The sequence below is a fragment of the Pelmatolapia mariae genome, linkage group LG22, assembly GCF_036321145.2.
Source record: "Pelmatolapia mariae isolate MD_Pm_ZW linkage group LG22, Pm_UMD_F_2, whole genome shotgun sequence".
Lineage (NCBI taxonomy): Eukaryota > Metazoa > Chordata > Actinopteri > Cichliformes > Cichlidae > Pelmatolapia > Pelmatolapia mariae.
In genome coordinates, this window is record NC_086245.2 from 8,913,081 (window position 1) to 8,937,353 (window position 24,273).

The 24,273-nt window shown below is 39.1% G+C and overlaps 1 protein-coding gene across 2 annotated transcripts; it reads left to right on the forward strand.

The window, feature by feature from the left end:
• The first annotated feature begins 10,428 nt into the window (after positions 1 to 10,428).
• LOC135932807 (transmembrane protein 74) lies at positions 10,429 to 14,152 on the forward strand. Of its 2 annotated transcripts, none has more exons than XM_065470465.1 (2): positions 10,429 to 10,536; positions 10,890 to 14,152. In XM_065470465.1, exon 2 carries the CDS (start codon positions 10,936 to 10,938, stop codon positions 11,722 to 11,724), a length of 789 nt encoding a protein of 262 aa, XP_065326537.1. In that variant the 5' UTR covers positions 10,429 to 10,536; positions 10,890 to 10,935; the 3' UTR covers positions 11,725 to 14,152. The 2 variants fall into 2 exon arrangements, with proteins under 2 accessions (XP_065326537.1, XP_065326538.1); XM_065470466.1 differs by having other exon boundaries at positions 10,445 to 10,680.
• Positions 14,153 to 24,273: the final 10,121 nt, after the last annotated feature.

Below are 24,273 nucleotides of genomic sequence, written 5' to 3' on the forward strand. Positions count from 1 at the left end.
GTCCTCAGTGTATACATAGTCCTGTTTTCTCCAACGTTTTGCTGTTTATTTGAGCTTTGGTTATCAGCTGGATCCATTAACTCCATCCTTGTTTTCTATTCAAAGTTCTTTATGAGTTTAGCTTTCTGTTTTGACTTTTCCTATTTTTTCCCAGTAATAATAGTTCAGATCTTTGTGTTTTGTGTTTTTATTCATTTTGTTTTCTGATTTTTCAGCCTCCCTACTGTTTCTTTTTGTGTCTTGTTCAGAGTGAATTTGTGCTTAGTTATCTTTTTGTGTTACTTTGTCAGTAACTCTTATCTTGTCTTTAGTTCGACTTGTTGACCAGCTTGATCCTGAGCACCTGTTTCTTGTTCTTTTCTGTTTCCTTCTTCCACAATCACCATTTGTGTATAACTAGTCCTTTCTTGCCATCACTCTCTGTCATGATGTCTCTTTGTATTAATCTTACCAATGTCTTTCCCTCCATGTACTCCTGTGAATCTTTAGATTTGCATTTTTGCACTACTGCATTAGTCTAATAACTAGCTTGCCTTTTGTTAACATCAGTATGCTTCTTGGATCCTGCACTCCACAAATAATGAAACAGCTTTTAAATAAAGCTCACCTTTTGATTTGAGTGTATAGGTCTGCATTTGGGTGAACCATGATATTTGAGCATATTCTATTGCCAGGGCTACATTCCTCAGTTTAAAAAACATTATTCACAACAAAATTTGGTCTTCTTCCTTTTCCCAAATTCCAAAGCTTAAACAAAATTTGGTTTTCTTTTATCAGTAGTTTCATAAACATACAAACATATCTCCTGTGAAAAGAAAGACTTTTCCTTTGCAGTTAGTTGTTCCGAACAGGTGAATTTTTAAAAATCGGAATAGTCTACTGAAAGGACAGTTCAGCTGAAATCCATTTTACTGTGGTTCTTTTATTCCTCTGGGATGGTCAAAAACAGCAAAACATTTCTGGATTTCTGGCACATGTCTGATGTCTGAGATGTCTGAGACACTCTCTGCACTCTGCTGGTGACAAAAGTGGGTCAAGTTATCAGATTAAATCTGTCCTGGTTGTCATTTTCAGCGAAGAAAACATAATAATAGACTGTCCTGACATTTAATTTACCTGTTTGATTGACAGTGTCTTATAGAAATGATTGCTCCACTATCTCTAGTGCAGCAAGAGAGCAAAGGAATGATCCAGTGCTTATACTGCTGCATTTAGTATGTCAGAAAAAGGTATAATATCTCTCAGTACCAAATGCATTATGCCAAAAATCCCTGGATGTCCTCCTGCATTTCATCATATTTGCAGTTTGCAAGCTAAGGTGCCTTGCAGACTATTTTTGTCCTGTACACTGAGTATGTGGATTGTTGGTCTTTTCTCTTTAACACTGTAAGATGGCCATTGTTGTAATCTGAGACTGTATAATTAAACCTGAACTGAATAAGGCGAGTCTACATCCTTTGATAATCCCAACTTTACATATGCTAACAAGCTCACAATAACAGTGACATCATGCTAATTTTCAGCAGGCATAAACATTGTTTTCTCTCTGAGGTCAGCATGCTATCATTGCTAACTAGCATTAAGTGCAGCTAAGCGTGATGGTCACTATTCTTTGTCATAAACAAAGACAGACAAAGCAACAGTTTCTGGTTCATCATTTTACATCATTTGAGTGCCGTGGATGTCCACAACTTCAGCTCCTGTTCTAAATCATTGCTAATGTATGTATTATATACTCAGGTGCAAGTTCCAACACTGCCAGTTTTATTTAATTTCACATGTATAATAAATGTAACTGTTAACCTAGAAGAGGACCATATTCAGATTAGATTAGTGAATACCCCGTAGGTGGAGAGGCAGGATTAGGCACCATGGGCAGGTCGACAGACAACTGACTTTATCTTTGTTATATAAAACACTGAAAAGTAATTAACCGATGGCCATTTAATTAATAGGCTTTACCCTGTTTAGTTTTTTTGTTATTTTTGGTGATGGCCATGCTCTGGATTGTCTCACTCCGACAACGCCCCTTTTTTGCCTGTGTACTTCTACTTGTTATCAATTTTATTACATCAGTGTATGTCTATATCTTCTCTTTTACTTTTTTCCTTTATTATTATTATTATTATTATTATTACTTTATAGCATTAATATTACTGTTATTATTGTTCTTATTATCATTATCATTTTATTATTATTATCATTTTGTCCCGTTTTATTTGATCATGACAGAATATAGTGAAACCTACTCATATGCACTACAAACATTATTATGTCCCTACTTTCCCAGTGATTGTTCATCTTGTTGTTCTTGTAAGTCTATGTCATTATCCTGAATATGTTTCATTCCTGTATTGTTTAAAGAAAGTAAATAAATACAAATAATAAACCCACATGTATATTATGTTATGTATAACAAAATACAAGTGCCATTAATGTTCATAGGAAACATACATTAAATTCCCCGTTTATTACACCATAAACTTGCCTTTGGTTTTGAGAATTCAGGTACATGAAGTGTTAGTTTCCCAGAAACATATTTATGCAGTTAGCATAAAGATAAAGCACTTTGTTTGATAATGATTAAAGCATCTGCTGACATATTTTATGTATTTGGACTCATTTCAGATTCTTCTGTTGTGTTATCCTGGAAACAAGCCTGAATATTTTCTGTCTGGAAATAAACAGATGGCCCAAAGCTGATGTTGTGTGCAGTTTAAAATGTGTTTTTGCTAACATAAAACTCTCTTGTAAATAGTAAAAGTGTATTCTCCTAGCAATTTTGCACATTTTTCATGTTTTTGTGTGTTCTGTAGTCATGATCGTTAATCTGTACCTGCAGTTTATTTTCACACTGTTCTGGGTTTGCGTGAAATCTACAATAAGGGGAAAAAAGCCAGTCTCAGAAATATGACGCAGCAACTGTTCAGACAATCTGCTGCAAAACAACAACAGAAAACGGTCCTCCCGAGACAGATTTTGGAGAAGCGGGTTCAGCTGAAAGTTCATCTACATCAGCCTCAAAAACCAGACGTTCAGTCAGGATCACGTCCAATAACTCATGTGTAAACTCACATGTTTGTTTGTGGGTGCGGAAACACAGATAGAATAGAAAAGGGCTCAAACTTCCAGCTTATGCACTGCTGCTGGCAGTTCTGCTGCACTCCTGATCTCAGGGCAAATGTGCTTTGATATCTGCGGGATTTTTTTTCTTTTTATCATTTCCCTATATGAACTTCAATGAAAACATCCTTTAAGTAGTGCTGAGTGAGAGCAAAGAGAGCTCAGCTTTAAATCGCAGCTTTGCTCAGCTCTTACTGTATGCACCCTGCCTCTGAGTGGTGGCCAAAGCACACAAATCAGTCTGCAGACATACAGTGTGAGTCTCTGTGCATCCACCGTCACTGCTCTGTCCAGTCAGTCATCCTCCCAGCCCTGCTGCAAGGCCATCTGACTTCTTTTGTGTCCTAGCCTAACCTTGGACCAGCGTCTTTGCTTCTGCTGCTGCTGGCTTCCCATCAGCTATTCTTAGCTTCACTTGTGCTCTGGCTTCACAGCAGATCCGTCAGTGTAAAATGCCACACTTCACCGGATGGTGTAAATAAAATGGGCCTGCTGGTTGGGAGCATCTCTGGAGGAAATGACAAATCACTTTAGATCATAAACAACAGAGCAGCGGTGTTACTAGAAAAACATCTCATGGGGAATAGTCTGGTGGTTTTCTGTCTGGCTGTGATGGAGCAAAATATTTGCAGGCCGTCCTCTCAATACATCTCTCAGCGGTTGGCTTTCCTTTTGCTGCAGCTCTGCACTTAAAGTCGTATTTAGACAGATGAATTTTCCCTTTTTCTGTTTACTGCCGAGGGGATGTGGTTGCAGGGGGAGATTAGGTTAGACACACTAAAACCCCAGGAGAACACATCACTACTAAAGCACCGTGCTGTCAGACACCGAGAGGCTGCAGCTGAATAACCGTTTGATGCTTTGCTCAAAGGAACTGATTGCATTGCAGGTGGAGGGGGGAGGTGGTGCTGAAGAGCTACGTCTTCATTTCCTGTTTGTCTTTTTTAAAAGGATAACTATAATATTTTTGAAAAATATTCAAAGATGTGTCTTTTTACACAGCTCAATATTTAAATTTTATGAATTTTTTTGGTTACACAAAATTCATCAGCATCCTCCAGTTGCATTTTGGTATGTGAACCATGCCGTGTGGCACGTTCCACACTGGACTGATGCCAGCTGCCCCCTCAGGCCGTGTGTGTGTGTGTGTGTGTGTGTGTGTGTGTGTGTGTATGTGCGTGTGTTATAAAACTATGCGTGACTCCTCATGACATAACACAGTCATGGTTATGTATTTCTGCTGCCATAGGTGGGTCAGCAGCCTCTGAAGTACAAACTGAACATCAGAATGGGTAAGAAAGGTGGTTTAAGTGGCTTTGAATGCGTCATGGCTGTTGGTACTACAGAGGCTCGCCTGAGTTTTTCAGAAACTGCTGATCTACTGGGATTTTCCAAAACAACTGTTTCTATGATTTACAGAGAATGGTCCAAAAAGCAAAAGAAAGTTTCTTGTAATCCACACTGTTTTGCACTGATACGATGGCAACAGAAACTCAAATAGCCACTTGTTACAACTAAGGCAGGCAGAAGAACATCTCTGAATGCACAATATGTCAAACCTTGAAGCAGAGCAGCAGAAGAAAACACTGGGTGCTGCTCCTGTCAGGTGAGAAAATAAAAGTAAGGCTGCAATTGGCATAGGCTTACCAGAATTAGACAACTCGAGATTAAATACAAAATCTTAGTTTGTCTGATGATCCTCAATTTTCACCCATGGGTGCAGTGTCACATTAATGGGAGGGAGGTTCTGTATGTAGAAAAAGAAACACTGTTGAACCATGTGTGAAATAAATAAAGAAATGAAATGAAATGAAATTTCTGCTGCAACGTTTGGATCAGAATTTGACATATATGGCATGGAGGTGGAGATCCACCCTGCCTCGGACCGACAGTGCCGGCTGCTGCTCGTGGTGTAATGGAAAGGGAGATATTTTCTTGGCACACTTTGAGCCTTTTAGTACCAACTGAGCATCATTTAAATGCCAAAGTCTGCCTAGGTATTGTTGCTGATCATGACCACAGTGTACCCACCATGGGACAAAGCTCAAATCTTCTCAAACTGGTTTACTGAACATGACAGTCGTATGTGCAGCCGACAAATCTGCAGCAAGTGTGTGATGCTTTCATGTCAACATTGACCAAAATCACTGAGGAATGTTTCCAGCACCTTGTTCAATCTGTGCCATTACGTAAGGCAGTTCTGAGAGCAAAAGAGGCTCCTACCCAGTACTATTAAAGTGTGTATATATATACATCTATATATCGTATTTATGCATTTACAGTAATGTCTTCAGAGGGTTTAGTGTTGTACACCACACTTTCCAGTATGCAGAAAACTGCTAAAAATATTGGTGTTTACTGCTGAAAGTTCTAAAACAGAGTTTATTTTTCCAAGTTGTGTACTTTGCTCCGCATACTGTAGAAAACAGAGCTGTAGGACAAAAGTGCACAAACACAAAACTAACAGACTGTGGGCAGCGTGTACAGTAAAGCAAAGAAAGAGAGAAACTTTGCATCAATCAAATATTGCCTAAAGTAACATATCTAACCTTGGTTATCGCCCACATCAGCTCAACCACCTCTACTTAATTGCCAGAGGAAGAGACAAGAGCGCATGAAGATGCTGGTCGTACACTTTCCATCATTGTGCTGAAACGATCTGTCCTTTGGTAAGTGGAGCCGGAGATAAAGAACTGTAAATTCTGACCCTGAAAGTGCAACAAGATAAATCTGAAGGGTCACAAGCTGTGTGAACCTGCTATAGGTGATTTCATAAAGTCATTGCTTGTTGCTGAAATACTAAAGTGATCTTTCTTACTGAGTGTCAGAGTGTTGTCTAAATGCCTCAAAAGTTTAAAATGAAAATATTTCCTTTTGTGGAATAAAAAATAGGACATCTTACTGTGGGCAAGTAACAATAAATAGATCAATAAACAAGTAAATAAACAAATAAAACTCTGTTTAATTACTAAATAAAAATGATACAGAAAATAATTTAGCAATAATTAATTAAATAATTTTGTTAAAGAAGATTAAATGAATGCTGTAGATGTAAATTAACAAATTAAAATTAAATATCAAATACATGGTAAATGAAAATGAAGAATACTCTCACAATACTCTCATCAAATAATGCAAAATGCTTGAGATTCACTATAAAACATAATATTCATAATAATATACTCACACTGTTTAAATAAAACTTTAACTACTAAACACGGGAGAGTAAGACATCGAACTGTACTGTGTAAGTATAAAATAATAGGTATCCCAAACCTTACTTACGTGCTTAAATTTATAAATGAATATGTTCAGATATTTTCTACCACAGCTCAAAAGCGCAGTGCTTAATGAATTTATGAGCTCAGGTTTATGCTGCCCCAAATTAGTAGCAATGGTAATTGTCATAATCATTTTTATGTTTCTACAGTGGTTAATTCACCAGCACATGCAAGCGCTTTATTCCAAATTATGTTTTTAATGCTGAAATATTGTTGTTATCCATTAATTTCCATTAGTTTTACAAAAAAACAAGAAAAATAGTAAATGACATAATTATTTCTTGATAAAGATGCCAAATTACAGTTATTTACTTGCATCTCCAAACAGAAAAAAAAAAGTTTTGTAGTTAAATGTTATACTTGATTACTTCCCCCCCCCCAAAAATGTGACATCAGTTTGTAATTTGCTTGTAAAACAAAGACATAATTTTTAGTTTTAAACAAGGTCTTGGAAGATTGTTAAATATTTGTGTTTTCTTGTTTGTGTGACACCTGGTCTAATAAATAATAAGTTAAGCACTGTAATGGACACCCTGAAGATTACACCTATGGATAACACATAGAGATCGACAACCACTGGCACCCACGTTCAAGGGCAATTTAGAGTCACCAAGTAACCGAACCCCACTAACTGCATGAATCTGGACTGTGGGAGGAAGCCGGAGAAGCCAGAGAGACCCCACACAAACATGGGGAGAACATGTAAACTCCACACTCCAGATGGTGGATTCAAACGCAGGACCCTCTTGCTGTGAGGCAACAGTGCTAACCCGCACATCTGTTGTGCCTGGCTAATCATGTATCCCTATTTCAGTTGTGTGAATGGCTGGAGACATTTTTCCAAGCAGCTTCACACATTGAAAACTGACTGGGAAAAGCCAAAGCAAGTAGAGAACAGAGAGCGTCCCCCGAGATGGGCTCAGCAGCAGGATGGCCGTCTTAAAAATGTTACATGTGGACAGATGTAAACAAAGTGGCGTCTGAACCTGAAAAGCAGTTTGGGGTTTTCTGTGCTGAAGCCATGAGTTGTTGAGTCTTACACCACAGCTGCTGTTTCACATTTTACTGTAGGGTGCAGCATTTGCTTTTAGAGAAACCAACAAGTGCATAAGTGTGTATGAACAGTGATGTCCACATGCCTTTCTTCTCACTTTGGTCACACCCACTGATCTAAGTCACTCCATTACTATTCTCTTATTGATTATTATTCCTCTTTTCTCTTTGTATTTGATCACTTACATATTTAGTTTTTACTGTAGTTTGGTCTCTCGAGTGTAGTTTATCATTTTGGCACAGATTACATTCGATATATGTGTAAATGCAAATGTTGCACTTCATTCTTAATCATTTTCTTCTGTTTTTGTCGCTTGTGAGATGACTTTTTATAATCTCCTATTAGTTTATTAATGTTGTTTTGAGTGAGGCTTTGAGGTAGCCAAATATCCTTTTATTGCAACCACGGGAGTCAGTTTAATTCTCTGCAATGAAGAGCTAATTTGGTTTAAAGCACATATCACAAAGGGATTAAATGATTAAAGGGGCTACAGTTCCACAGGAGGTTGTAGTGCAGAGGTTGAACATTTCCAGCGTGCCTGCAGACTACACGTCTACTCTGGATTCTCTGTTGCAAAACTGTGAAATATTTTTGCTTTAAACACAGTTCCTCTTTTAAATGTCAGGAATGTTAAACCCACCCTTGGGTGTTACTTTTGCTCCCTCTCCCTGTAAAAGACTGTAACTTCTGTATGTATAGTGATACAGCATACAATGAGTATCCAGAAGCATCAACGTGGTGGATCCTAGTAAATGAACTTCAATAGCAGAGCAATGGAGCATTTTCTAATCAGGACCTCTGAATGCCTTCAGTATAACCTATATATGCTTCAGTGCAGAAAAGACTGTTCTGTTTATTTGGACAAGTTTCCCTAAGGGAGTATCCTTAATCCAGCTGTCATTTAAATATATTGGGAATGGCATGCTAACTTTTAAACACATGATGTGATAGGGAAGCTTATTAGCTCCTGAAAAGCTGCCAGTTTGGAGGTCATCACCCAGCATTGACTATAAGGCATTTGACACAGTTTACACTGAAAATCAAAGTCATCTCGTGTCTTCTCAAAAAAAGGAACAGTCATTCAAATTATTGGTAACTATCTGAATCTTTTTTTTTTAAATCACTTATTGATATTTTATATGTGCCTTTGTCACAGTTATATATTGTGGGAACTCCTAATACAGATTATGATGTTATATATGTTGGATGCTGGAGCAATAAATCAGACATGTTCAAGACTTTTATGGAGGACAAGACTGTAGCTGCTGTTGAAGATGTTCAGGGCGACGCACCAAAGTTTGTTTATCATGGATTTCTTTCTGCACAGCAAGCAGATAATTTCATTAAAATGTTCCAAAACACACCAACAACACAAACACAGTCAAGGGGTCCATTTCAGTTACTGAGTAACAGAGATTGTGCCTGGTCACCTAGTCCGCACGCATCTATTAAAGTGGCCCTGACCCTGTGGATGGATACCTTTGTACTTAGCTATGGATAAGGACAGCTACAAACAACATGGCCAAGTAGCTTTTCCTGTTATAGTTTTTTTTCTCTCTAGGTTACCTGAAGAGTGTGTGTAGTTGTTGCACTGTAGTTAAGTGTCCTATGGTCACAAAAGTGGACATTAAAATAACACCTTGGTAAATCTTAAGGCAATTTAAAAAGGTAAATTAAATGATTCTAGTCTCCACCCTTTCCTAAAAAAAATCCCACTTCTCTGCTATTGTTCTTCTAGCAGGCTGTAAAAATGTTTATTCCTGCTGTGCAGTTGGACGTTTCAACGTCAGTCGTCACTGACTCGTTTTTGTGAGCCAGCCTCAAGTGGTCATTAGGGGTACTGCAGCTTTTGGCTCTCACCTTCACAGTTGAGTTTTCATCTCCAGCTTTCTGTCCATTTTGTTTGAATAAATTAAGACTTTATTCGTTTGAAAGTTTTAGAGGTCCTGATTTGTGAATTTTTGTGACACAGCCAGGCTCTGCCTGTTTCCAAGGTTTGTGATGAGCTTTTTTTTTAACCTTTAAAAGAAAGAAAACTCGGAAGAAAGAAAATTCAAGAGTTTACTCCAGACTCCTTGGCAGGGCTTTGAAGCTGGAGCTACCCTTAGATTGTTAAATAGGATTTGAAAAAAAAAACCTGAAATAAACTGAGTTTTATGTATAAAAGAGGAGGAACTTGGACCCATGACTTTATTATTTCTGAAAACTCAACCTCAGCCCCGATTGTCCAAGACTATTTTTGTTTAGAGGGCTTGTTCCATCAGCTGCAGGATCTCTGCCCTCCACATGAACTCCAACTACCTAAAAAGGGGGCAAACCTGGAAAACCACTTTCTCTTCAGCAGTCAATATAGCATCTATCACTCACCCAAGATTTCTGCTTTCCAAAAAAAAAAAAAAGCCACACACACAAGGCAGCCTTGATAAAGAGCTTACAGCATGTAACAATCTTCGTTATTCATTTTTAGTGTTTTTTTATATGACTGTAGAAACCTTCCAGCAGAACAAGGCTATTTGACCTCTGACCTTCAATAAAGGGTTGCAGGGCATCTCAACCACGATCGATGTATTGCATTTACTGCAGACCCCATGGATCGCATTAAAGGCCAAGTATCACAGAGTTGTTGGTCACATCTCAACTGCTGGATGAATTGTAATGAAGCGTAAACATTCGTGATCTCTGGCTGGTGATTCTCTCTCTTTTCCTCCAGCGCCACCCTGTGTGTTTTGGATTAAAATGTCTCTCAGCTGTTAACCGGATTGCATTAAAATCTGCTTCTGACATTCATGGATGAAAAATTTTAGCAACTTTGACAAGCGCCTGGAGAAAGCGTACCTTAATTTGAAGTGTTTCAGCTCTTTACTTGCCCACAGCGCACAGTCCGCCGCCTCCTGCCTCTCATCTGATTAGTGGTCTGTATGTGTCGGGGAACACTGAAGTTGCCTCGGTAATAAGCATTGTAAGGCGGTCTGCCGGAGCCCAGTCTGGCTGTGGGAGGGGTCTGCCAAACCTTTCCCTCTAATTGACCAGGGAGCAGAATCAGTCGGGGGAAGCGAGCGGCCACAGACGGAGAGAGAGGTACTCAGCAGACCGCATGTTGGTGCTTAATAGCGTATAATTGGAACACATTACCTGGAATTAGATTTATTAGGCGTCGCATGGTTACTAAGTGTTTTGGAAAAGCGATTTGAAAGCCAGAAAAAAGCAAAAGCTTAAGTGTAGGTAAGCAGTGTAGCTATTTTATTGCCTGTAATTTTACTGTCTGGCGCTGAATTATTCTTTAGACTTCCTTCGCTGCACTTTAAAATGCGTGCATGCCCACGGGTGAGAGAAGCGAAACCTATAGATGTTCCTTGTAAAGAATGAAAGTTCAGGAGTTTAAAAATCTTACTGTTTTCTTTTGCGTGTGCGTGTGTGTTTCACTTCCACAGACGGACGCATGGGCTCGATAAAACGGGAAACCCAGCCCATGCCCAAATGGCTGATCTGGAACTGTTTTACTTTGATCAGCCGGATCCCAGACACGTCTCCTTGGTTTTAGATGAAGAAAGTATCGGCGACAGCGGTGAAAAGTCACTTCATCCCGGCGGAGGAGAGTGTTCAGCACCATGGACAGAGATCAGGGGAGCTCCGCGTCCGGAGGAGGAAACGGAAACATCTTTTACTTGCAAACACCAACATGATGAAGATGCTGATGATGTCCAGCTGATAGGTGCGAGTCCAGAAACCTGCAGACTGAGTCGGCGCTCTTCGAGTGAACTGTACGAGGAGGAGGAGGAGGAGGTAATGGAGGAAGAGGAGGAGGACATCCCGGAACTTTACTTGCTGTCCGACGACGACCTCTCCTCTGAGGACTCGGGGAAGTCTGTGGATTACGGCTTCATCATCGCCGTGACTTGTCTGGTAACTGGCATCTCTCTGGTCGCCATAGCTTACACGGTCCCCAGGGACGTCCGGGTGGACCCGGACACTGTGACCGCCCGGGAGATGGAGCGTCTAGAGAGGGAGAAAGCCAGAGTGGGTGCCCATCTGGACCGGTGTGTCATAGCGGGACTGTGTCTGCTCACCCTCGGGGGCGTGCTGCTGTCCACGCTGCTCATGATCTCCATGTGGAAAGGGGAGATGATGAGGAGGAAAGCCTTCGCCTATTCCAAACACGCAGCAAAGTTGTACGGCTCCATCAGTTTGAGAGCTGGCTCCAGCCCCACTCGGGAATCCTGCTCACATTTGTCAGTGGCTGACGAGGATTTAGAAGTGCTCAGCTGAAATTATGGACAGGACAAGCGGAAAAGACTCAGAAAGTGCTTAGAAAATCCTGTCAGAGCTGTCCTATAATCGGCAGGTTTAATGCCTTTTTCATTTCTAACAGCTAATGCTAGTATTTTGGTTAATAGATAGACTTCTTTTGAAAGGATAGGCTTGCATTTTTTCATGTCTGTTGTAATACAGTCCTCCCCATATGGGAGTTATTGGTTGCTGTTATTGTCCCTTCAGCTCATCCAATCTCAGTACAGATGATAGGGGCCACAATCCACAATCCTCTCTCTGGGTAGATGCAGAAATATATATATATATAAAAATAAGGCTAAATTTAGTAGTTTGATTTGCATGAATACAGCACAAAAGAACAGAGCTACTGAAGAACTCACAGGGCTATTTGATAGCAGTATGTTGCTTTAGGTACGGTGAAGCATGAAATACAGTCAGGAAGCCCAGGCTGTGCAACAGATGCACTGAATGTGCCAAAACACTGCACAGCAGGTTTCTAAAACACTAAAAGCTGGAAAGCTATAATGGTGGCTATCATTTTCTCATTTGTGTTTTCAGTTGTGGAGGAAATACCAGAAAAATAAGTGGTCACATCACAAGTGAGCATTCAATTTAATGAAATGGGCCTGCTCAGTTTTCTTTAATGCTACTGTGAGCACTAATATGTTACCCCAGTCAAAACAAGCATCACTCTTTGTGTTTTTATCCATCCACTGAAGCGAAAACACAATGAGGGAAACTTGATTTTTGTTATGGCCAGTTTAGACTGCTGAAGCCTGATGTCAGCTTCCATTACTCATGTGTGAAAAGGGATTGTGGTTTAAGTCCACCATCACTCAGATTAGGAACAGTTACAGCAAACAAAGACATCTTTTCGTGCACCCACTGTGTGTGCATGCTAGTGTTGTGTTAAGATAGACTTGAGCAAATGTCAATCTATTCTTTGGGTATGCATAGACGGTGATGTGCCATATAAACACTGAGACTTCTGAGGCTAAAACTATGATGTATTCTTTCCTGAAATAAATATTTTGTTTACATTGGAGGTACCGTAGGTGGTTTTCCTTGTGAGGTTCTCTGACCTAACTTGTTGTTTACCACTGCATCCGCTGCTGCTAATGATGCTGCAACTTCAGGAAATACTTTAAATGCCAGCACAGACGTGTGTTGAAAGGCCTGTATGCTGTAGCTGCAAACCTGAACCAGGAGTGGTGCCGTGTCGTAAAGATCTGTAGCCTTCAGTTTCCACCTTGTCAGCAACAGAACCCCGCTGAATTACAACTAACAAAGCTGTGCAGAGCAGGCTTAGAAAAATAACAATAGCATGAGTCCATGTTGGAAATTCTGTTTGACATAAATGTGGCTTGGTGAAGCGATGCTTGTATTTGCTCAGATTTGTTGAGACGCAAATAGTAATACCACAGGAGGTGTAATTAGATTTTGTGGTTGAGCACCGATGTCGGGGAAGCTCAGTGTATGCCGGATACACTTGGGGGTTTTGACTGCAGATGTTCAAACGCTGACAGAAAAAGACAGAAAGAGAATCAACAAACCCCTGGGGAAAAGCTCTCCTGGTAATTGGAGTTACTTAATTGCTCATGGGAGGCCTGTGAATCAGTGAAAAATAAAACAACCCCAGAGCATTTCAACAGCTATCTCAATCAAGCCGCTTATCAAAAGAACCAAACCATTCCAGCTGCAATATTAGAGTGAAATGTCACATTGCATTGAAAGGGGAGGAAGCGAAGAATCGCCCGCTCTCACAAAAGAAGCTGCGAACAAACAGTTTTATCCCCTGCTTGGGGTGTGCAGACATGTGTGCTGTGCAATAATTGGAAGTGCTTATGGCTGGCAGGATTACATTATCCTCCACATGACCTTCCTTCTCTCACCTCGTTAATGTAATTAAATAGGTGCAATCCGCTGACCTCTGTATGAAATATTAAGTCGATTTCTGATGCTAATCTGTCCTTATTTAATGTAGCATCCCGAGGAGTAGTTTTTACAGTTGGGTGACGTTTTCTTGAATTTAGAAGGGAGAGAAATGCTTTTCTTAGATGCTTTTATTTTGGGATGAAGCGTTGAGAATCTCTTACTTTTCCCAAGCTTCTCTTATCTGCAGCAGCTGACTATTTCTTACATTTTCTGCGGATTGCCTTTTTCCATAGCCTTCATAGAACAGCTGTGAGCTTGTTGCATTAAGTGTGTGGGAGAGAGTGGTATTGCATAGTAAGAGAGTCAGTATTCACAGTAGTGGAAACATGAAAGTCAGACTCCTAAATCAACGCAACCTGCAAAGCACTCAGCCCTATTGGGGCTGGCGTCTGCAGAGATATTAGTCTTTCCAGCCCTTGTTCATTAGAAATTCTCCCAGTTGGTATACTTATTTTGAGATTTGTCTACGAGCATGCAGAAAATGTCTAATTTTAACATCAAATTATCTATGTATATGGGAATTAGAGACAATAAAATGTCCCACCAGTAATAAAGTTATGTTTTTTTCCAGCTTTAAGTAGCTTTGAGTTATTTTTTTTCCCTTTAAAGTATTTGAAAACCTGGTAATAGAAGGTCCACATTAGTCATAGTTTATTTAATTCCACTGCCTCCAAGGCCAAGAATAAAGACTCGTGCTTACCTTTAAAAAGTCTTTAATACACTGAGTAATATTTGTGACTCCAAGTGCAACAAAAACAGTCAAATTCATTGTTAATGGAAACCCACAAACTATTCATAAATCCATGAAACGTTGTGTCATTTCCAGCATGTCTGCATTTCCGGAAAAAGACTTAATTATAGTCATTCAGCTAAATTCCACTCCTGGCCATCCACACCCACCTTCACAATTAACTGCTTCCATGAAAGAACTCATTTGTGTAATGCAATGATGACATGCAAACGTACAACGCTTGGTGAACACTTATGTACAGCTGCGTGGACGTGGTTTGATCAGGGTGTGACTGCCATTGGCGTTTTCTAGATAACATAACAATCTAGTGATTGTTAAGGATTTCATGACATTGTAGAGGCGTTTATAAGGTTATGATATGTTCAGTCATGCAAAGACAATTATTTCACAACCTAGAGTTTACCCCCAACAACTAATGGGAGTACAACCGGGAGCTGGAATAAAGTATTTACTTACTTTTCTCCAAGTCCTCCTCCCCATTTTTATCATATTTTACAGTCATATAAAAGTTAAATTTCTTAATAACTGCTGAAACAACTTAATTATATTATGTCAACTGGTAACACCCAATTTAATAAAGTTTAGTTCAACCCAAATGACTTAAGTTACACACAGCGCACCACCACTAAAGCAGAAAGCTGAGTGAGAATCATTAAAAAATTGCATTAACTACAACTCAAATACCCTTTAAACTGTGTGCAGACAATGCTGCTATCCTGCATTTCTGATTGTCTGTTGTATCAGACGTTCACCACAGAGCATTATGCTAATTTTGTTTTGTTCTTGCAGACACTTATTGACCTCTATATGCATCCATGTGAACTTGCATAATTTCACATGTGTTTATGTAACTGTCCCAAATGAAAGCTTTGTTTCATGTTGTGAGCAGTCCAGGCTAACTTACAGCCAAATAACATCCAAATAAGTGCCAGAAACTGCAGTTCCTCCAACGGCCACTTGAAGCTGGCTTAATTCAGTCAATCACAATAGACTCCCATATTAAAATGTCTCAATTTGGCGCTGCTTGAGTTGGTGAACCTTATGCTGAAGGGCCGCAGGGGCTTGGGTGCAAGTGTCACCTACTTTGTTCTGGTGAAGGCAAAGAATATTTTTTGATGGATGCAGACATCTTTATTTACAGTCTCTGTGGAAAATGTCCATGCCTTTGTTTTGTAAGGCTGGCAATAAGAGAGGATTTTTTTTGAATGCAGCAACTCCCAGCTGACTTTGATCTATTTCGTTCTTTCTTGGGGGGGAATAGGGGAAGGAAGAGGGGTTACTCTTCACCAGACCTTTCCAGTGAAACTTTCTTTTAACTGTCAAAACTTTCAAGCAGACAAGTCTAACCCGAGGTGATGGGAGCTGATCGGTTTGATGTGGGTGTTGGGTCAGCCAGCTTATTCTACACCGCATTTATAGCAAATTACTCTTACGTTGGATAATGAATCATTTTAATCAACAGATAAATCTCTAAATATTTGTTAACTATGATGCAAGCTGCACTTGTGAATTCGTATTGGCGTTTTTATTTTTCCAGCTCATTTCAAGCCATCAAGAAAGGCTGAGAGAAACACAAATACAGACGTCTCTCGGGCGAAACAACCGCTCTGGTTTTAACTCAGGCTCATAAGAAATTACAGCCTGCTCATGTTGAAAATAGCTGAGGTGTGCACGAGAAGGGTTAAAGCGCCTTGTTTCTTCCACAGGCACATTATTACTGATGTAAAGGAGCTGGGACACTGCAACAGCTTTAATTGGTGTCTGTGTTTGTTTATTTATTTATTTATTTATTTATTTCTCTCGCTCTCTTTTTTTTTTTGCCAGGGGACTCTCCAGACACAAAATCAAACCTGCAATAAAAAAAGCAAACAAAAAACATCACACATATTCACACACACTGGAAAGGAGCCCACAAACACCACCAGGAGCTGGGCTTGTGAGTAAAACGTGCACCCCTAAGGACTCCCCAGCAGATGGATGGACAAACACTCTCATGCAGTGCATGCACATTCATGCACGCACATTCATAGCCCCTGGTCCTCTTCCCCCTATTTTTCATGAATGGAGTTAGTCAGAGTAATCATTCAGGGCAGCTGGCAGCAGGAAATGGAATTGGATTGCTGGGGAGGTCACTCGGGGTCAAGAGCTTGGGCGTGGCTGTTGGACACTGGGGATCAGGAGGAAGGAAAGCCTTTGTGGCTGTGCTTTACATCAGCGTCTGGCAGTCACTTATCATCAGCTGTCACAACCACTCATCTCACTGAGTGACAGAGCACCGACTGCACTGCGCAGGAAATCTCGCTGGACATCACACAGTCTCACCTACTTTGTTCTGCTGATGTGATAAATTACGAGTTAGATCATGTCTCCTGGTCTGAAATGCTTCTCTTGAACTATTGCCTTAACTTAATGACTTATTCAATAATGATCCTCGTTACTCCCATTGTTGCATAGCAACGGCAGGCAGCCTCAGTCGCAGCTCAGAGAGTGAAGAAGGGACAAAGGAGGAAATTCTTTAAAAAAAAAAAAAGGAGTAAAAATAACAAGTTGGAAATAAAATCAGCGTCCACGTCATTCATCTGCTTTATTCAGTCAACTCAGAGGCTTTAAAAACCAAATCCTGCACAAACTGACAGCCTCCTCTTTCAAGCTGTCTTTCAGGAGGTTTTCAGAGCTGAAAGCCATTGAGGTGGATATATACCTGTAGGCTGCATCTTAACTTGAATTCTGCGGGGACGCAGGGAAGCGTCAGCTATCTGCAAGTATTTACTGATCAGTTTCACTTTAAAGACTGAATCAGCTTTCTTTCAACTTGCTGCAACTCTTTTACTCGTGTTTCATCTCGACCAAAATTTTGAACCAATGAAATATTCTGAAGCATTGTGTGTGCTACTTTTTGCTGCTTTCTTGCCACAAGGGGTCACCACAAGAGGATTTGCCAGACATTTTTTCTGGGTGCCCTTCCCCATGCAACCCCAAATGGGATTAGAATGTTCTATAAAGTATTATATAACTTTTAATTTATACCAGGTTTTTCTTTAGGTTAGTGCTAAAAAATGAGAGGAAACAACTTAAGTAAGTATAGCTGTTGCTAACTAGCATACACGATTTTTAGGTAGACTACACTGGCAACTTAGGTGGCAATAAGGCAGCAACTTGCTTACTACAAGGAAAAAAACAAATCAGTGGTTTCCCGGTGATTGCACTGAAGTTTTTTGCATTCAGTCAGGAAATTGGGCAACAAAAACCCATCCATGTGAAGTGAGAACATGCAAACTATGCACAAAATGACCCAATAGGTTTAAACTAAGAAACTAACTACTTTTCCTTCACAGCTGTGCCACCCAAAATAGACATGGTTCACTAATTAAAATTGCACGTAAAAAGACATGGGGGTTGATAAATATCTTTCTGTGTAAAATAATTCATTTGTTATGTGAAAAAGAAAAGTTTCTTGCACTTGCAAAAAGCACATTTTATGAAGTTAGGTCGGAAGTGATGGAGAGAAATAAATGCCTAAAAGAATTTAAATCGTTTAAAAAAGTGTAGTAACATTTTTAGATATGAATGAAAATACATCAGTTGCATCACTAATGAGTGCTCATATTTATGTTTGGTTATTTTTTTTAAAAGATAACTATTGCATTTTAAGTACTCTGACAGCTATGAAAGACATCTACTGATCTCACTCCAAACTTACATTTATAAACTGCCTGCATCTTCCTTTCCTTTGTTTGTGGTGATTAAGTGAACCACCTGCTGTAGGTTGAGCAGCGCCCACATACTCGTGTCCCTTTTTTTTTCTTTTGCTTATCGTTGTCCTGGAAGAAATGCAGAAGGGACACCATAACCATAGAAACGAGGTCAGCCTGTTGCTACGGAGAAATGCCTGTGTGCCACGATGGCTCAGTGTAAGAGAGCTAAAGATGCTCTTCTCTTGATTTTCCACTTCTAATGGCAGCTGTGGCATGTGTGAAAACTGGCACATTTCCTCTATTATGCCTGGTATAAAGACACTTTTTGAACTGCAAACTTCATTTGAGGAGACGTGTCAGGTGCTGTCATCATACGTCTCCTGTTGAACATCCACCTCTGCACGAATGCAAGAAAGAGACCAAAAATACTTCTTCTGTCTGCAAACCTGAACAGATCAAACATAGAGCTGGGGTTACAGCTGGTTCTTATTGAAGTAGGGTACCTTACATATAGATATCTGATCACACATATAACACACCTTTGATCAAGACTAATCAAGTTCAGTTTTTTTTCTGTGCTCACTGGGAGCTTTTACAGTTAAGTCGCTCAGTTGTGTCGGTCTCATCTGAACCAAATTTCTAGGCTGTGCAGAAGAATTACTGCCTGTCCTTGTGTTACGTTTTTACATATGGGTGTGTGTACATTTTTTTCAGGTTTGTCACCATGGAGTCAAACAATTAGCCCAAGCTTTGTTGCTTAGTGATTATTTGTTTGTACAATAATAATGACACACTGTAAATTACATCATTATTTTGTTGATTCTGAAACTTTGTTAAATATTATTACTTAATATATGTAATTGTTTTGATTTCAGATTACTTTTTACCTTATTGAGATGTTGTTACATTGTACTTAATTTTACTGACCTTTTTGGACTATTTGTTATATGTTACATGGAACTTAACTGTGGGAGTAATTTATTCAAAAATAAGGCAAAAATAAATTAGGCAGAAATAACAGCCACCAGTGTTGGTCAATGTACTTGAAAATAGTTATTAGTTATTAATTACTGATTACTTCCCCAAGAAAGTAATCCCAATTACTTTGCTGATTACTTAATTTCAAAGGTAATTGCTTTATTACTTAGTTACTTTTTAAAAACATGATAAACAACCTGGATAGGTAATAAAGCAAAAGACCATAATCCATCATTTAAAATTGAATCAAATAATAAAGTCTCTTTTTTAAAATTGTTTCTTTATTTTTAATCTTTTAATTTTATGCAAATTGCATCAAGCAAAAATTAAACTACACGGAGCATTCTCTGACTGGAAGAAATTTGTTTAACATTTAAACCTATTTTCTGCATATTCCAGCATATAAAATAAAGTGTTTTGTGTTTAGACTCACTCTTTCAAATAGATGAAAGTAAAACACAGCAAACAATGAATAAAATCAAATATTCAGCAGCACGGAGTCCTGTTGCTCTTAAATCTATTGTCACCTGTTTAGCAGGAGTGGGGCGGGTGGAGGTTTTACTGTGAATTTCACATTCCCGTGGCAGCGTGCTAGGTGCTTGCTTAGATTTGAAGCTTAATTTTTCACTGTAGAAAGAGGTTTTCTTCCCACGCAGAGTGTACAGCTGACACTGATGTTTTTGTCAGTTTTTATGGAATCCAACTCAAAGTAATGTCAGTACTTTCAAGCTTTAAACACTGCATGGTCGTACTTTCTCCCGCACTCCATATTATCCACTGTTGATCTACACACATCTGTTACCACGGACGTCGCACGCACTTATGTCACTGTCATGAGACACTCTCACAAACAAAATCACGGTTTAGTAATGCAGTAATGCAGCGTGCTTACGCGAAAGTAACAGTAATCTAATTACTTTTTTGCAATAGTTATTCGTTGCTTTAGTTGTTACTTAAAAAAAGTAACACGTTACTGCTCGTCTCTGACACCCACACACAAATACATGTGTGTAGTGAGATGAAATAATAATTTGTTAAAAAAATGTTCAAATAATACAAACAATTATATTTATAAAGATGTATCATTCATATATTTATCATTGTGGGGTTTTATCTGTGAATGGATTTAGAGGTTGTGTGTAGCCGACAAAATCTTATCCCATGGTTTACTTCTTTTTTTCATTAGATATAACACTGTAACATCAGACCTCACACTGAACCTCATGTCTGTTAGCGGTTTTAATTTAGTATTTTGGCAGATCTGAAAGCAGTCAGAGTATGAAAGGTGCTATTGTAGTATTTCTATTAGGAATACACTACACATTATACTCTGCATTATAGAAATATACACACCTGTATTGCTCTATGTCTCTTGCAACTCCCAACCTTTTTCCTGGTCAAGGCTGGGAGATAGATTAACCTTAAAAGTAGTAATGAAAATAATGCAGTTAAACTCTTTTCTTTTTTTCCTTCCTTTATTCACACTGGGTCGTAGGTGTGGTCATAATATATGTATAAGCACTTAAAAACAATTGATCTACAGACACTACATCCTATCTCTGTAGCGTTTTCACAGAGTTGAGAAATTACATATTTATAATGTAAGAAGTTTGTTATCTTAGTTTTAAATTTAAAAGTGATTTTAAACATCACACATCGCAGAGATAAATGGCACAGTCACCCCTGCATTATATACACAGTACAGTGCTACAGCATTCATGAAAACCGTGACAAATTTCCTAGGTGATGGCTTTTTATAGTCTTTAAATTACATCTATTAGCCAGAGTGTGCTTTTTTTCTTAAAGGCGCCACATAAAAAAACCTCAGATATGTCTATAGATCCTCAGGGGTGCAGCTGATGGACTATTCATGACTGTGTAATAAATGTGCTATAAAAAGTATAAAATGCTTGATTGCAGTACTAAAATAAGTTATCAAAATGACTGAAAGCTTCAGTTGTGAATGTTTGTGCAGCGACGAGTATAATTCACATGTTTCTGAGGTCTCCAGGCACAGTTTATGCTGGATGTTTTGGTCTTGAGAAAAAAATCTGATCTATCAAATCCATATGCATCAACATGGGAGCATTTGGAAGCATCTCTGTCTAAGAAATAAATTATGTAACTCTCTGTCTGCAATTTCACTGAACAGATATTTCAACACTTTGGGTGGTGGTGGAGTGAAAGGAGGAGGGTAAATTAAACTCACAGCAGGACAGTTTTGCTTACCTTGTCTTTGATTTATGTTGCAATTTATCCCACTTGCCAGGTTTTCAAATCCGAACACACAGAGCATACCTGAGCAAGAACATAAAGGATTTCTACAGAATACTGATTTCTTTTAAGTTGCTATTTAGGGTGAATCTCAATCTTTAAGTGCATCTGACGTCCTTATCCCAGATGTTTACTGACTCAGTGGAGGTTTGCTGAGAAAGAACCACAGACAAAAGCCTTAGAGGGCTTTATTTGGAGAAATCAATTGAGTGCAATCTTACAGTATCAAACACTGCAAGAGTGGGTTTTTTTGTAACATTGATTATGTCTATTCTTTGTGTGCTGCTCTATCCAAATCAATATTTTATATTTGAGACTGAGGAAGGCTACAGTCTCTGAGCTGTGGCTTTTCTTGTCATCCACCGCAACTATGTCAAATATCCGGGAAGTGTGAAAGAAAACTATTTCAGTGGAGTTCTCTTATTTACTTTTAAGTGTCAGGAAGCGACATAGCTAAAATAAATAATCCACTGGAATGTTTTTGTTATTTGACAGTTTAAGTTCGTGCCTGGTAGAGATTATTTTGTTGCAGAAATATATTGTAACAAGATGCGCACCGAAATTTTAAATGCCACTTCACCCACGTGTTGTTGGTATTGTTTTGGTTTTATTTGTCCAGAATTTAATATCCATCTCTGAGTTTTTACCTCCTCCAAACATCAGTGGGAGTGAAAAGAAACTGTAATCATGATGCTGAAAGGCAATATTGAAATGCAACTTCATGTTTTTGTTTTTGGACTCGCTTTGCATCATTTACAGTTTAGACTAACCCTCATTTATTTTATACTTGGACTTGGTGGTCCTGGGTCTGTCCAGCGTTTTGTGTTTTTGAATAATAATAGTCTTTGATTTCATTGTTATCTAGTTTCTAGTCTCTTGATTTCTGTCTCGGTGCTTCCCTTGTGTTCCTTGTGTCACGTCTGATCTAGTTATGTTTTCATGTCTGTGCTTCTCCTAGTTTCCGTGTCTCTGTGCCTGTCTCGTGTTTCCTGTTTTACTTTGACAGTCTCGTGTGCTATGTTAGTGTTTTCAGTTTTGCTTCCCCGGTCTCATTGTGTGTGATTTCTCCCAGCTGTGCTCTCCTCCTGTGTCTCATTTCCTCGTTATCCCTCTGTGTATTTAAGTCCTTTGCCTTCCTCTGTTTGTTGCTGGATCGTTTGTGCTTCACTCGGTTTTGTCATTTTCTTCCTGCGCTTTTGTTTGTGTTTTGTTCTGCCTCAATAAAAGGCACGTTTCAGTTTAAGTCTGTTGCCAAAATCTGCATTTGGGTCCACGCTCCCTCCATGGCAGACGTGACATCCTGTTTGAATTAAGTATCTTTAGCTCCTCCCCCTTTAACACTACTTTACCTTTAAACAAACCTAAAGGGAACTGATTGGGTGTCCCTCCTAAACAGAAGGTTTGAACCACAAGAGAGAAAGGAATACAGTGACATCATGCAGATTCATGACTAGAAAAACTGTCTCAGGGATTACTTTCACATACCCCATACCCCTGTAACAATATATGCATAAGAGAAAGTAAGGAAAAGTATTATGGATCCACTTTAAGGAAAACCTTGGCATTTCATAAACGAAGCTTATTTGCTTTCTCAAGGAGAGAAGGTGCATGCCCTCTTCTATGGTAAGCTAAAGCTAGAGCAAGCAGTTGGTCATCTTAGTTTAATGCAGCCTAATGTGGGTTTTATGGTCCTGCACTGCACTCGCTGGCCGCACACAGAGTGGGATAATGGGGAATTCATCCTCCGCAGAGGCTACTGAGACACACTTGTGTGGAGTCCTCCAAAAGAATGCTGATTGTTTGAACACTTGGCTTGAATAAGAAAGGGAGTAACAGCTGAGTACACTTAATAAAGGAAGGATAAAAAATCAGAAAGCTTACATATGAAACAGACAATAGCAGCAGTGCTATTGTAGTGAAGTTTTTCATCACTTCACTACAAATAATCTTTGTCTGACTGTAATCTCCATGACATGGGCTGAGCTAAAGGACCAACAGCAGCACAAACGCTCCACCTTTTGTTCACACTCCCTCTAAGCGACAAAACTCAACTTATTTAGGTATAAGTCTACAAAGTTCTGCATGGCACCTACTGGTATAGTATTATGTGCTACAAATGCTACAACTCAAGAAAAATGCAATATTTCATTTAAGTAAACACAGCAGTAAAGATGTCCAGTACAAATGAAGTTTTATTTAAATAACTGTAAATCTATGCTGCTAAATTACTGTAATAAAAATAACTCACTGGTTATAACACAAAACAACAGGGTAAGAAATGAGGAGACAGTCAAAGTTTGCAGTGTGAGACAATATAATAGATTTTGCAGTCACAATTAGCAGTCGCACTCCTGCACAGCACTCCTCTAGCAGCCAGGTGCTGCCACAAACCAGACTGCCCAAATTGACCCCACCAATAAGCCTCGAGGGAAAACTGTTAATGTGTTAATGTTTCAGTATCTACAGCACCACAGGACAGAAACATTATAATTATAAAAAGCTAAAGCCCAAGTGGAAAACAATCACTGGTTGACTGGAATTCAAAGAAAAAAGAAGACATAAAGTAAATACACTACAACGACAAAGAAATGTCACATCTGTTCTGTAAACACCTGAAATTGAAGTCTACATAGCATGAGCAGCTGCAGGGCTGTAGGTCTATACCTTGAATACTCAGACGTGAGTCTCCAGAATAGAAACAAAATCAACAATGAATTAAAGAGCATTTCATTTACACTTCAGCTTTCATTAATATTCCTCAGGGGAAAACAACCAGCCACCAACTCTCATTTATAGCAACTCATTTATCCTAGAAAAAGTATACTTTTTAGCTTCATTATGAATGCCAGCACGTACTGTTAATTGTGCCAGAGAACATGTTAGGCTTGGTTGAAAAGACAAACTATGGTTTGC

Coding starts and splice junctions, on each gene's coding strand:
- LOC135932807 (XM_065470465.1), top strand. CDS start 10,936: ATGGCTGATCTGGAACTGTTTTACTTTGATCAGCCGGATCCCAGACAC.